This window comes from Spea bombifrons, chromosome 12 (assembly GCF_027358695.1).
Source record: "Spea bombifrons isolate aSpeBom1 chromosome 12, aSpeBom1.2.pri, whole genome shotgun sequence".
Lineage (NCBI taxonomy): Eukaryota > Metazoa > Chordata > Amphibia > Anura > Pelobatidae > Spea > Spea bombifrons.
The window spans coordinates 4,994,219-5,009,663 of record NC_071098.1 but is presented as its reverse complement, the minus strand read 5'-3'; the positions used below and the strand labels follow the sequence as shown (position 1 = coordinate 5,009,663).

The following is a 15,445-nucleotide window of genomic DNA, read 5'->3' as shown; positions in this document are numbered from 1 at the left end:
TGTCACTTTTAGAATCTTAAGCATGGTCTTCTAGGTCTATAAGGCTCAGGAACACTCATTTTCTGCCAAACGGTGACATTGTGACACTCAACTTTAAAGTTCTTGCACCTGTTTCAGGTCCGGCTCTGCTCTCCAAATGCTCCGCCCAAGGAACCCATACATGAGCTGGAAGTCATCTTTGCACAAAATATGCACTAAACATCAGTCTGGGCCTTTAAGATGTCAATACTTTAGTTTATTTTGGGTGGACTCCAGTGTATTTCTTAGTTAGAAAAGTTAGAAGTGAAACTTCTTTCTCATTTAACTCCTCCCCTCAGCTGCCTCTTTTGAAAGCATGGAGCATACCTCAGTATGCTTCTTGCACATGCTCAATAGAACTCTCATTCTAATTAATGAGAGATGTGTTCTGATTGAAATGAAAGGGAGTAGCAGCAGCCAATCGCATGACAGCCAGGTTAGAGCCTAAATGGAACTGAAGTCTCGTTTCTTAACCCCTTAGGAACAGGGGTGGACCTTTGATGACGAGGCGACCCTGGCACTTTAAGGCCAATTTGTGCTAAATCATGGCTGGATATGAGAAGCCGCATGTTCCAAATCAATGCTCACATAGTACGCAGCCAGTGTTGGCCAGCGGTTAGACTCTGATTGGACACGTAGTTAAGGTGGGATCTGCTGGACCCCTTCGAGATCCTTCCCACACAGGGTTAATTGCTGCCAGAAAAAAACATGATATTTCAACAAAATTGATATTTCAACAGGATGAATGAGTGGGTCACCCTCCTCCCTGGGTAAGATCGGAAAGGAGGCCATGTAATTGTCAGAGCCACTTTTTCTGCCTTTCACGTAGCATTAGCTATCATCATCATTAGCGACATCATTAGATCTTACATATTGTGTTCAGTAGGAGTTATAAAAAACAATGTAATAATAGCTTACGAGCCGGAGGAAACCTTAACTGCCCTTTAGCTCAGATGTCCCATGGGATCATAGACTTCTCATATACCCAATGGAAGGAAATGTTTTCCAATGCAATCTCTTTTGTATCTCTAGACTGTAAGCTTGCAGGCCGGGCTCTCTTCCCCTAATGTACCGCTTCGTCTTAGTCTATCGGTTCTAGTTTTGTCAGAACCTTGGAACACATGGACTGTAAGAATTGTTGGTGCCATAGAAAGGAAATATAATAATAATAATCAGTAGTAAATGGCTCGTTATGACATTGATGCAACCTCATACCCTGCAAACATTCTACGCTTTAAGAAAAGATGGACACTTGGGAGGTATGTGCTTTGGTCAAAGGCAATATATAAATTAAGTGTGGACATATTAAGTGGATACACATTAAAGCGACATGGTAAATGTTTCTGAGACCCACATACTATATAAATATGTCAGAATTTCTGGATCCAGGAAAGTCAATCAACAGACTTGCTTTTTTCTCTTGCAGGACTTTGTCAATGGGTGGATGGAATATACATTTTTTAAAACCAATTATATCCCTAAATGCATTGTGGCGTGTATTTATTGTTTGCCAGTGGGCTATGTTTGTGTTTTTTTGCCCAAGACGCTGTCATTGATACATCTTCCTTTGTAATTTCCTTTGTTTAGGGCGTTAAGAAAGCTGAAGATGCTTGCTTAAACAACGATATTGAATTTGATATTGTAAGTATCTTCACAGTCTAATAAACGAAAGACATCGAGACTAATGTAGAACTAACCATCACACGGAACTGTCCATAAATGTCTATTATTTTCTCGTATAAACAAATTTCTAGATCACCCAATGTAGAGGCCTGAAAACTGTGCAACCCCTCTGACTTCTGTTACCTGAGTTTTCATCTGATATGTGAAAGTTCCACAAACACATCTTGATTATTGTAATATTGACTTTTGTTTCTTAAATTTGATTTTCACATTAAATACAGCGCAATATTCCATTGGTTACTATGGTGATGAGGACATTTTTTAAAACATTTTTCTACGTAACCCCTATAGAATGAAAAAAAGTAATAATCTCGCTCTTAATGCAGCCAAGACCCGACGAAGAGGACGCAAGATGTGTGAGTGTGCTGGTGGTGGGTGCCGGAAGTCGCGGGAAATGCTACACTTATTATGCCGTGAATTTCCCCAGCCGAATGAAGGTAACACGTTTTCTGTGCATTATATATATAAATATATCAATGATGAGTTGGTCCTGGCACTTTAAGGCTGGTGGCCATCTGATGACATATGTGCAGCCAACGGCTGGATATGCGCGGCTGCATAATACATTTACGAGCTCATGTAGCATGCAGTGACTGTTTCTGGGGTTCTTGTGTTTTAAAGACACATTTTGTCCACTAAAATAACACGAAATGGATCAGAAATCCAGCACAGAAGGTGTTAATGTTGTAAATAACTATTGTAGCTGGAAATGACTTATTTTTAATGGAATATCTTCATAGGCATACCGATGGCCCTTTATCACTCCCATCACTCCTGTGTTCCAACGGCCCTTTATCACTCCCATCACTCCTGTGTTCCAACGGCCCTTTATCACTCCCATCACTCCTGTGTTCCAATGTCCCTTTATCACTCCCATCACTCCTGTGTTCCAATGGCCCTTTATCACTCCCATCACTCCTGTGTTCCAATGGCCCTTTATCACTCCCATCACTCCTGTGTTCCAATGGCACGTTGTGTTCTCTAATCCAAGTTTAAGTTTTGATGTGTATTCTTCATGACTCGTGTTTTCAATCTCTAGGTTCATAACTGTATCCACTTTTTGCATTTTTAGAGCTATAAATCTTGGTGACCTTTTCATGAACACAAAACACTGACGTGCTGCTTTATGGCCATAATAATTTATCTAAGGTTACGGGTCTTTATAACTCATTTCCAACCAGCTGGGAAAACAAAACAGATGTACAACTGAGAGCAATTTCTTAAAATAACACAATTTAATCCAGAAATACTAAATTTATTCCCAGCGTAAACATATTGTTTGAAGTCAGTGTTTGGAATTGAATAGTTATTGCCACGTATGTTGTTAGTGTGCTGTGCGGCATGTGGTTATGTTTTAGTGTACACGCCACATACAAATTTAATGATAGTATCTTAAATAAATGTGATTATGGAGAAATTATAGAAAGCTACCAAACAGCAGTCTGAACAATGGGGAGAAGACGAGAAGTAGTGGTTGCGTGGTTTGCTTTATACGAACCGCTAGCGCCTCCTTGTGGACGATACAGGTCTTACTTATTAGTTATAGAACAGCCTGTGAGTTATTCCATATGTTGCAACAATTGCACCCATTCCATGCAAGCATATGCATTCATCAAAGTAGCACTTTGAATGTTCATTGTCATGGAATGGAGACTAAACATTGCTGTAGGACACATAAAGACACATCATGCCCTCCAAACCTTGTAGCAATTTAATGCATATTTAAATCCCCTCACTGTATTACCCTCTACCGCTTCTGCTGGGAGGCTGTTCCATTTAGCTACATCCCCCCTTTGTAAAGTACACCAGAAATTGAACCGAGGATATATGTATTGCCATTCTTATGTAGTGGACCAACATTTATTCGAACCGTGTGTGTGTGTGTGTGTGTGTGTGTGTGTGTGTGGTATCTGGTGTGATGTATCTGTTTACAGTTGTCTTGTTTTGGAGAGAATCATGCTGCTATTTTCTGTCTCTCCATCAGAATGAATTATTTTGAATGGGCTCCGTATTATTTTCCTCCCCCCTCCTTACCCCCTACTTACAGTGATGGAGAACGGATAAAGTATGGATTATATGAGCATCTAATCTGTTAATAGCATTATCCGTGGTTTCTCTTCCATCTTTGCTTTCCTTTCTAAACCCACGATAGTGTCTAATTTCCAGCTGCTTTTGCTGTAAATTACTTTGAATACATTTTATCACATGTTGATCTAATCCAGAAGTTTCACACAACAGGCATGTTTGTTACTAAACTCATCCAAATAGCGATTCTCATTTTCCAACCCCTACAGAAATCCTTCTAATATCTCCCAACCTATTATTTTGATTTTTTAATTTCGCTTTAATGTAACTCTAACACAAGTTGTGGTGTCATTTAAAGTTTGTTTTACAATAAGATATTGAAATGAAAAATATTTATTATTATTTTATTAATGTAACACACAAAAGGACATTATAAACACACAGACACACACACACACACACATATATATATATATATATATATATATATAAGCTAAATGCTTTGTAAACCTATTCCTAAAATTTTATAGCTATAGATATGTTTTATATACTGTACCTTTTTAGCCTAATAAAGGATAATAAATATGGATAAGCAAGAGATGCATATTTACTAATTACACTATAGTGCTTAACATGAATCGCTAACAAATACACAATATAATAAATATATATATTCAATTGGGTTGTTTGTCAACACAATCTGCCATTTTAAAATATATATTTATTTATGTATAGCATTTTGCTCATGATGTAGTTATTGAAAAAGCTCTTCATTTTTTAAAATTTAATATAGAGATGTTGGGGGATTTAAGCAATTAATGCAAAATCTTTTTTAACGCAAAATCTTCAAATCTAAGAATTGAAGGCATTTTGGGATGAAGTAACCTTGTACCTTTTCTTTAAATGCTTCTACATTATTGTAACAAGTTACTCCAGATATTTATATCAGCAAAATGTTGTATAATAATAGTTAATTTACTTACATTATTAAAAAAACACTACTTTGATATTAAAAAATCTGAAATTTAGCATATTTTTTATTTAATGAACTCATAAAATAAATAGCAAAATAGAAACAAAATCACCTCCATATGTGCCTCAAAATACCATGCTTATTGTACGTTAAATGTCCAATTAAGAGTTCCAAATTGAAATCTTGAAATAAAGATCTTCAAAAATGTGTTTCTCCTCCAAAAAAACCCCAATCTTCATCTTCTGTATGGGATCTCCGATGTATTCCAGAAATGACCAGATCCGTCCCCTGAAAGCTCTGCCATTTCTCTGTATGAGCGCATTCTCTGCGAGGCTTAAATACGTGTCATTCGACGGCGCTGTAATGGATCCTGAAACAGCTCTGAAACCAGCAAAAGGGAGGGCGAACAAAGCCAGCAAGGAGTGGAAAAAACGTGTTGTAATTTCCTTTCTATTCCATTCTGCGTAGAACCCTCTAAACTACTGAGCCTACTATTTTTTTTTTTGTGATTTTTTTTTTTTCCACCCCTCCTCCACGACTGTATTTACAAAAGGATCTGACTGAATTAAGAGGCAAGAAAGAGCCAGAAAAAAAATGTAAAAAAAAAAAAAACCCAGAACAAACAAAAACAACCGGTAAGGAAGGAGCCGGCTTAAACCGGTCCCAAGACATCGACCAATCACTGGTCATCACTTTTCTAGAGTGACTAGAAAGATCCACATTTTAGAATCCCACGACTAGGATCTAGAATATATATATATATATTATATATATATAATTTCTTTCCACTAATATTGGCACCTTCCTTGGTACATTTGAGCAAGGAAAGCTGTCAAAAATTGCAAACACAACACGGGTTTAGCCGAAATGTTAAAAATGTGTGTGGCAGAATTGTTGGCACCCAGTATGGAAAATAGAAAAATATATTTGTAGTATATTGCCAGGGATATTTTACATTTTTTAGTACACCTGGGTGACTAGGAACAGGAAATTGGTAAATGGCGACTTCCTGTTTCACGGGGGTATAAATATTGGGTAACACATAGGCCAAATTGCATTAGACGTTCATCACAATGGGAATAGAAGGAATATAGCTGTGATGTGCGGCAACGGGTTGTTGAGGTTATTTGGATAAACCTTTATTGTGTTTGTAATTGTTTGACATCCATGAGAGCAGAGTAGTTTTGTGTATTTTTTGAAGAAAAAAATCAAAAGTTTAAACAAATAAAGACAATAAAGTTTTTCCACAGCCTTCTTTGCTCATATTTACCAAGGGTGCCGATATTAGTGGAGGGCACTGTAATTATACCAAAACCTTACATAGTTGTATATAATATTACAGCTTTTAAATGATAAAACTGTACCTATCACCTACTTTATATATAAGTAAGAGACTTAACCCCTCTATTATATGAAATATCTGCCCTTCTTTTATTCTGAGTGCTAGATAAGTGTCTTCCAGCAGAAGTGGTAGAGGGTAATACAGTGAGGGTATTAAACACGCATGGGATAAACATACGGCTCCTGAATCTAAGCCAAGACCAACGACTGATTAAGGTTTGAGACTTTACAGCAGGAAAGACGGGGGCCGGATGGGGCCGATCTGCCAGCAGATTTCTATATTTCATTTTCTCCTTGTTACAGGGAGACATGACATCCTGTTTAATGGTTTACCAGGGAAAGAACGAGTTCTCTGTTGCGTGGACGTAGATAAGATTTGCAGAGTTACAATGTATAAATATAGTTAATTGGTTGAGAAGTCAATTAATCATTGATCAGCATGTTGGCTGGACACAGAATAGTCGCCTCCCTCTGCACCATAGTGTTCTGCTCCCCTTGCATAGAAAAGGGTGGACTCGTCGAGACACGGAGACCTCCCCTCCTGCAGCAAACAAGAAAAAGGGAACTGAAAGGAGAAGAGCGCGAGCCGTTTTATAATAGCTGTCTCACAAATTAAAGAGAACTGAAAGGGTTATTTTTACACAACCTTATATTGTTTAACATTTCCGTGTTCGCAGAACATGAGATTACACGCTAACATAAACTTTACCTCGAGCAGTAGAGCATGAAAGCATCCACCAAGTTTTTAACACTTAAGCTGTCCAACTTCACCTATACACTGTCCAACTTTACCTATACAATGTCCAACTTTACCTATACAATGTCCAACTTTACCTATACACTGTCCAACTTTACCTACACAATATCCAATTTTACCTATACACTGTCTAACTTTACCTATACAATGTCCAACTTTACCTATACACTGTCCAACTTTACCTACACAATATCCAACTTTACCTATACTTTGTCTAACTTTACCTATACAATGTCCAAGTTTACCTATACAATATCCAACTTTACCTATACACCGTCCAACTTTACATATACACTGTCTAACTTTACCTATACACTGTGCTCGAAAAAAGTTTGAGGTTCTGACTCACCACCTGGTAGAATTATTCGATCAATGTCTTTTATACATTATGTTCTAGGAATTTTCCACGACGCAAGAAAACACCACAGAATCTTTTCCGTTTCTATGGCAACAACCTATCAGTGCCTGCTTTTGTGTCACATGACAATTAAGTGTTCCCAGCAAAACTGTGAATGAGGCAAAATTTTACATGGTGAAAGAATTAATTCTAGGAAGGGTTTGGGTATTCATAGAATCGGGAATGGTGTTTCTAATACTGAAGAAGAGGTAGAACAGCGAACTTTCAAAGCGCAATTAGAAACATAGAATTCTACCATAATATGTTATCTTATTAAGCTTCTTACAAATATTGCCTCACCTTGTCTTGCAATTGGCTGATTTTCAGGTGGTTGGCGTGGCAGATGTCCGGGCCTGTGTCAGAGAAGATCTCAAATTCATGCATAATATTGACGCTGACAATGTTTTTGAAGGTATTAAAGAAAACATTAATATATATTAATTTACAATTATGACAAATAGTAAAAGTTTTATTCCGTGGGGTTAATTTATCACATAATGGTAAACGTTAAACGCAAGTCAAGTAAAAGGTTCATCAGTCTCTGCTTTCCAAATTTACTGATGTTATAAAAATTGTATACTTGATACATTTACTTGATGTCTTAGTGTAGCAATTTAAGTGGAAATTTGTATCTGGTGATAAAAAAAAAAAGCCTAAATGTTGACTTCGAACTTTTTGTTTCTGTAGACTGGAGAGATGCGGCAGAAAAAGAAAAAATTGCTGATGCTGTGATAATAACAACCCCGGATTCGATGCATAAGGTATTAAACCATTAAAGGAACGCTCTACATCCTCGCTGACGATAAATGGGTACTTAATGAGCCCTTTAATAATTTGCATCCTTTACTTTAAAAAAAAAACATTCTTAATAATATTCCTTTTATTTTTTTAGGATCCCGCTGTAGCATTTGCTAGGAAAGGCTACCATATTTTACTGGAAAAACCCATGGCCGTAAGTAGCTATTTCTTCTAACGTAGAAGAGACAAAGGGGAAATGTTTCTAGTAATTCAGGGTTTGCCTTTATTTGTACCAAATTGTACATTTTTTCAATGGCCTTAAATATTTATTTGGTATATTCCATCTATTCATGCACACAATTGGATGAGAGGAATAATAATTTCATTGGATGGGCTATGGAATGGGATGGGAGATGACCTAATAAGTTGAATGGTATCTTCAGCACCAATTCTGGGGATTTTAACCCATTTCATATGCTGCGGGATGGGGTAAAACCCTAAAAGTAGGTTGTTAGACACACAACTTATGTACGTGTCATATTTTCAGATATTAACCCCTTAAGGACAATGGGCGGTCCCTAAACCCATTCAAAACAATGCATTTTGAGCCTGTACATGTACGGGCTTTGTCATTAAGGGGTTAATAATATATGATATATTGTAAACAGTTAGACAATTGGATGATGGGGCACACCATGTGCTCATCAGAAGGATCAGGGTATGGATGGGGTGGTGGCATGCAGCGTGTTAAAAATGGCTGCTCGACTAGGCAACGTATATATATATATATGTATGTGTACAGGCCAGGTAATTGTATATTGGCAAAGTTCCCAGTCCCTTTATCTCTATAAAAGTTTCGTAGAATTGTTTGTATTGCGTTTATTCACACTTTAAAAGAGTTGCTCATCCATGAAGGAGAAGCGTTATAAACATGTTACCGACACCTCCTTGAAGTGAAGTCGGTGATCGCTCGAAAAGTTTCACGCTCATTATCTCTTTCCTAGTGTTCTAATTGAAATGTTGTCGGTTGATTAAGTAAACAGCTTGATAACACCTTACGCAATAAACACGATTTAAAACATTATAATAAAATATATATATATCTGCTTTAGCCAAAATAAATGTTACACGTAAAAATGTTTTTTTAAACTATGTTAATTTTTAAATGTGGTTCTGTGATTATTTTATTATTATTTTAAGGTAACTCCTGAAGATTGTCGCGAAATTGTTGCGGTTTGCAAAGAGAGTGGTATAATGCTTGCTGTTGGCCATGTAATGCGATACCATCCTGTCTCGCAGAAAATAAAAGTAAGTTGAAATTAGACGTGAACGATCTTTTCGACAGGGCAAAAGGCCACCTAATAAGACATGATGGCTGCTAACTACAGGATCACAAGTAAGGGGAGGGAAAGAGAAGCGAATTGTGTCTGAGTCTAAGTAGACAGCCGTCCAAAAGCATTAAAGATGTACAAGATATGTAAACCGATCAGCCCTAACATTATGACCACCCGCCTAATATTGTGTAGGTCCCCTTTTTGCCGCCAAAACAGCCCTGACTGGTCGAGGCATGGACTCCACTAGACCTCTGAAGGTGAGCTGTGGTATCCGGCCTGTCTAGGGAACTGATAAATAGACCTTCTCAACGAGCCCTGCCTGGACCCTTCCATGCCTTTATACTCCAGCGAATATTTATCTGCTTCTTTGAATGGTTCCTTAAATTATTTTACGCAAGGGGGAACGTTTCATCTGTAGTGCCCCATGATTCCCAAGAGATGAGCCTCAAAATTGAATTTGGCTCTACCCAATTTGGTTTGAGTTGGGCTCCTAAATACGTACATTCATGTTCTTTTGGACCAACTCATCCGTTAATGATTAACCCCTTACCACAAGTTAGTAGAGCGCATATTGTAAGTCTTTGGAAGCCGTTCCATATCACCAAGAACATAGTATTATTGCCTCATTTTTGGACACTAGGTTTTGTTATTGAGCGTTGGGTTATGCGTAGAGGATGAGCTGGGACCTCAAACCTGTAGGTTAAGCTGCCTGTTAATAGGAAGCAAATCACAGAAACAATGTTTTATGTGGTTACTGATCACTATAATAAAGTGTAAAGGGTACTGATTTAATACAGTAAATGGAACTCATGCTTAAAATTACAGTAAGCTGATATCTGATGAGATAATTTACTTTGGACGGTTTGCAGAAAATGTGGTGCAACTTGAAACTTTTCCCCTCCCGATGGAGTTGGCCATATTTATGAAGCTGTGAACATTGCCAAATGTGCAGCATTCCGCAAAAACGTTCCATCGGTGGCCATGGTGGCTGCTCAACATTTGGAATACTGCCCCAGACTGGCCCTTATGGACAAAGAGTCCTCAGGACCCTCTTTATTTCATATCTTTGCCTCTCCAGACCTTTCTCCTACTCATTGTGTTTCCTTCTAGCAACTTTTTGCCATCACACTTTTCCCCAAGGAAGGTACTGACGGTATAATCCAGAAATGTTTGCCAGCAGCATCTCAGTGGATATTAACAATCATTGTAATTCTTTTTGAAGGAGTTAATTGACTCTGGAGTTATTGGAGATGTTGTTCACATTCAACACATGGAGCCGGTAAGTATCTGTCAATGGAACATGCTACTGTCTGCGGTGATTATTTGAGGTCTGCCCCCTGTCACTGTCGAGGGGGGGGTAAGATACGGGAAATGTGTCCTCTGTTACCGCTGTAACACGTGATACATGATGTCACATTCTGGCTCTTTGCCTCCGAAGGATACTGGATACCACTGCAGCCTGTGCAAGTCGAAGTGGCCCATCAGGGAGCCCGTCGATATGCCCCCAGTAAGCCCCACAAAGGCTTTTGCCCCCCCATACCTTCCATTGCCCCCCACCGCACTAGCCATACCCCTCCTTGGGGGAAGCATTGTGCTATCCCCTTTCGCTGCAGCTACACCAGTAATTTTGCCCAAACAATTTACGGCTAGATTGCACAGAGCTAAAACCCGTTATTATTTGATGATTACATTCATTGCTTTTTGTTGTGTGTTAAGGTTGGACACTGGCATTTTGCACACTCCTATGTGAGAGGGAACTGGAGAAATGAGAAGGAGAGCACGTTTTCCCTGCTAGCCAAGTCCTGTCATGACATTGACCTCATATGTTATTGGATGGGGAAGAAAAGGTACAAGAATAGAGTTTATTCATAAGGGGAAGGCTGACAACTTCCCAATAAGATCGAAGCACATTGGCCGAGTCACACATCGACGCTCATCAGTTTCCTTAGATAGGCTGCAGTGTATGTGTTTAGTGCCTAAAGGGGCAATAAAGGGGCAATAACGAACAATATCGTTCCTGGCATCACAGAGACCCCTGTTGGTTTTTTTGGTTGAAACGAGGAGTGTTTCAATCAGAAACAACTCATTTACTTTATAGGTTTCCTGGCATGCACCACCACCCGGTGTACTGCGCATGCATGCACTCCCAATAAATTCTTAACTAGGGTTCGAGATTTTATTCCCTGTCCCATTGTAAAAATAGCCTGCTTGGTAAACCAATGGAAGGCAGAAGCAACAAAGCATGAATGACTTAATAAACTGCTATTTAACAAAACGTTATACAAAACAAATGGCGTGGCCGTTCCTTTAAGGCCCACAGTATGTTCCACACTTGTAGAAAGGAAGCAGCCGTTTACTAACTGTATTGACTCTGAACGGAAAGAAACAATGAAGGGTTGTGGTTTTTATAGGACATTTCCTGGGCAGTTAGAGAACAAAAACTACAAAAAAATGTACAGACAATATTTCCTAATTGTAATAACTATGCAGCGGTTTAACGGATTCCAAATACAATTTGATGCATCTTTAATGTCTTTACTTTTAACTGTTTAATTAATTCTTTTTTTTTTTTGCAGATGTGTAAAGGTGTCATCATTTGGAACTTTGTCCCATTTTACTAAAGAAAACAAGGTGTGTATAGATTTTATAAAAATAAAATGAATTCTTGTTCTTGTTTAAGAACTTCCTGCTCTCAGAATCTGCAAGATTATTCCTATTAAGTTTTCTTTTCTTTTTTTAATGCATGTTGGAATACACTTTGTACTACATATATATATATATTTTTTTTATAAATATGTTAAAACTATGTGTTTTTGTAATACTGTATTGTGTTGTATTGAGTTAAATGTCCAGAAGTGTCATATTCTTTCCAGCCCAAGGATGCGAGCAGCCGATGCTTAGACTGTTCAGTGGAAGGGACCTGTCCATATTCGGCAAAGAAGATATATTTGAAGAAGGGTGAACAGGTTGGTGCAGAATTGTTGCCACTTTGGTTCGACGGACAATTGTTTAGAATGTAGAGGAAACTTGCTCCATATAACCGTTTATTTGATTCCACAGAGCGGAAGTTGTACATAAAAGATATATATATTTTTTTTTTTTTTGCAGGCGAGGAACTACAAACCTCCTGCACTTTCTTTCCTCCTTTCTGCTTTGCAATCGGGGGTTAAACATATTAACTAGCGCAGGGGTTACTTATAGCCTCGCCCTAATGTCCCATCATATCAGCGTTAGGGTGTCACTGTACCCCCTATCCCATTTGTGTGGGATTGGGAAGTTAGGCTCTTAAAGGATAGGGAGATCTATGGCTCTTTCCTGAAGCCCCTTAAAGAAACATAGAAAGTGACGGCAGATAAGAACCAGTAGGCCCATCCAGTCTGCCCAACCTCTGAGTCCTTTCCTTTAGTACTTGCCCTTATCCTATATCTAGCTTGGCCTTATGCCTATCCCATGCTTGCTTAAATGACTTTACTGATCTACCACTGCTGCTGGAAGGCTATTCCATGCGTCCACTACCCTTTCCGTAAAGTAATATTTCCTGATGTTACCATTAAACCTTTGCCCTTCTAGTTTATGCTTGTGTCCTCTTGTTGTGGTAGTATTTCTCCTTTTAAATAAACTCTCTTCCTTTATCTTGTTGATTCCCTTTAATTATTTAAATGTTACTATCATATCCCCCCTGTCCCGTCTTTCTTCCAGGCTATATAGGTTAAGATCCTTTAACCTGTCCTGGTAAGGTTTATCTTGTAATCCATAAACCATTTTAGTAGCCCTTCTCTGCACTTTCTCCAACATTTCTATATCCTTCTTGTGCCCTTAGTGTGGTGGGTTGGGGTAGTTGAGATATCTCTGTAGGGGCATTTGTTGCTGTAGCCATTGTGTCCCCAATCCCCTAAGTATGGTAATGGGATGGGGTTGTTAATATAGTAAAAAAAAAAAAAGGTATAACTTGTTGAGTTGGGGCATGGGAGTGTATTTGAGTTATATAAACCTGGTTAACCCTTTAATTCACTGACAACTTATACTTTTCTGAGCAAATCCTTTTGTTAACAAAACAAAGCTAAGGTGCTTCTTACGTATACAATGACAAAGATGTGTGGTTAGTGTGTCCAGGGCCAGCTTTCCAACTGCAGATGTCTCCTGATCAACAGTCAGCTTTGCCTCAGTGCTTGAAAAGTAGTTTTCAACGTATAATAAAGAAAAAAGGGAATACGAACCTACTTTCTAAGTTAAAAACGTTTTGTGTAATACACATATAAATAATAATAATAATAATAAAAAATCTAAGTATCAAGTTAAGGAAATACATCTGTCAGCACGGAGCGGAGGAAGGCTGAACCTCTCTATAAATAACAATAAATAAAGGTCAGCTATTAAGGGCTCCATTGTTCAGAGTTGGCTACTTAGAAAGTTACCATCTGTTCATTAAAGCCGTGCCAAACCTTCAACATAAGTATACCAGACAAACAGGCCTTGGAAATAAATGGGAGCGTAGAAGGGGCAGCATACAAAAGGACTACGCCTTCTGCCGGGAGCCAAACGCAAGATACTTATTACGCATCTGCTGAGCAGATTGTATTTTTGTGTGTTTTTTTTTTCTTTTTCTAGAAAGAAAATCTGACATCTGCTCAGCTTCCCTCGTTTAACAATTGAGGGATAAATCTGTGTTTACAAAAATAAATAAATCTGCTCCGCATCTATATTTCTGAGCAGGATCTTTGAAAGAGGGTCTTTTTTTCCCCCCACAAATATGGTTAGGGTTTCAAATCTTATTAAATTGTGAAAAGTGCTAATTATCCATCCAGTGTACATAATATTAAACAGTGTAATGGAAACATGATCGAACATTGATCTATTACTATTTTATTCCATGTTACTGCAAAAAAAAAAAAACCCACACCTTCAAGTTAAATTATTATTATTATTATTTTTAGTTAATTATTATTTAATTCATTAGTGGCATCCCCTAACTTAAACAGTAGACTTTAAAAAAAAAATAAAAAAAAATCCCTCTTTTGATTGGCTGCTCATTTTTCCATTTTTTTGTGACCTGGAAAAAAAAAACCTTATATTAATCATATAATATCATATATAATAATTTTTATTTTGTGCTATTTGTTTATTATTACTTTTGTCATGCTTTTTTTGTTTATTTTTTTTGATATCTTTACAAAACATTTTATAACTAGAACAAAAAAAACAAGAAATAAATATTATATATATCTATATTATACATAATATAATGAGGTAAATGGATTGAACTGTAAAAAATATCTTAAAATTCACCCCTGGTGCCCATTTTTAATCCACCTTTGCATGCACTCCTAAAAACATTCCAATTTTTATTTATTTTATTATTATTCACCCCCCCCATTCAACCCCCCCCCCCCAAAAGTGCTGAAATTACAGAAAAAAAACAACTTGGCATTATTTTAGAAAACCCATACATAACATTTAATTCTCTTTAATTATACAGCGTGCCTGAAGAGCACCTGATTTGTCCTAAAGGCTTCCGCTCTAATTCATTACAGATACCTAGTTGCCGTCTTATCTTTTCTTGTCTTAGGGGATGTTTGGCTGGCCCGTGGATGTTGTTTGCAGTAATGGCGTCTATGACGTGGAATCATTAACTGAGGCTCTGAGGACAGGTCCCTATGGGAGATGCGTATACGAATGTGACAATGATGTTGCAACCAATCAGGTAATCTCAAATGTAACATAATATCACGCTTTACTTTATAATAACCAATGTAAGCATCCATGTAGAGTTCTGTTTTATTTTGGAAATGGTCTGCCCCCGAAATACATTATTAACCAGAGATTTAAAAAATAGTGTGAAAAATTCATTTAAAGTGATCTGGATTAAGGTCCCTTACCAGTTGCTCTCTAGTTGCCACTGAGTACGCTTTATTTATAGAAGTGGTGGATCTAACACATATATCTATCAGAAATAAGAAAGAAATATTTCAGTAAAATATATACCTAACCCTCCATTTTTATCTTAAAAAGAAAAAGCTTTCACTTTTTGCATTTTATACATTTTACGCTGTTGATGAGAAAAAAAAAAAAATGAAAGAATTTCCTAGATTTGGGGAATAAATATGATTAACTTTTGATCATTTATGTACGAAAAAAAGTTGTTTCTTCTTCACTTTACCTATACAGTAATCTTCCCCACA

At 37.5% G+C, this 15,445-nt stretch overlaps 1 protein-coding gene across 1 annotated transcript in view; it reads left to right on the top strand.

The window, feature by feature from the left end:
- Positions 1 to 15,445, top strand: part of LOC128469571 (uncharacterized) — a 35,098-nt gene that overhangs the window by 3,058 nt on the left and 16,595 nt on the right. Inside the window, exons 2-12 of the mRNA XM_053451383.1 lie at positions 1,606 to 1,659; positions 2,028 to 2,138; positions 7,522 to 7,606; positions 7,882 to 7,955; positions 8,087 to 8,146; positions 9,133 to 9,240; positions 10,489 to 10,545; positions 10,983 to 11,113; positions 11,843 to 11,897; positions 12,140 to 12,232; positions 14,833 to 14,967. Of these exons, the coding sequence (XP_053307358.1) occupies positions 1,606 to 1,659; positions 2,028 to 2,138; positions 7,522 to 7,606; positions 7,882 to 7,955; positions 8,087 to 8,146; positions 9,133 to 9,240; positions 10,489 to 10,545; positions 10,983 to 11,113; positions 11,843 to 11,897; positions 12,140 to 12,232; positions 14,833 to 14,967 (963 nt within the window). The remainder of the gene's footprint in view (positions 1 to 1,605; positions 1,660 to 2,027; positions 2,139 to 7,521; positions 7,607 to 7,881; positions 7,956 to 8,086; positions 8,147 to 9,132; positions 9,241 to 10,488; positions 10,546 to 10,982; positions 11,114 to 11,842; positions 11,898 to 12,139; positions 12,233 to 14,832; positions 14,968 to 15,445) is intronic.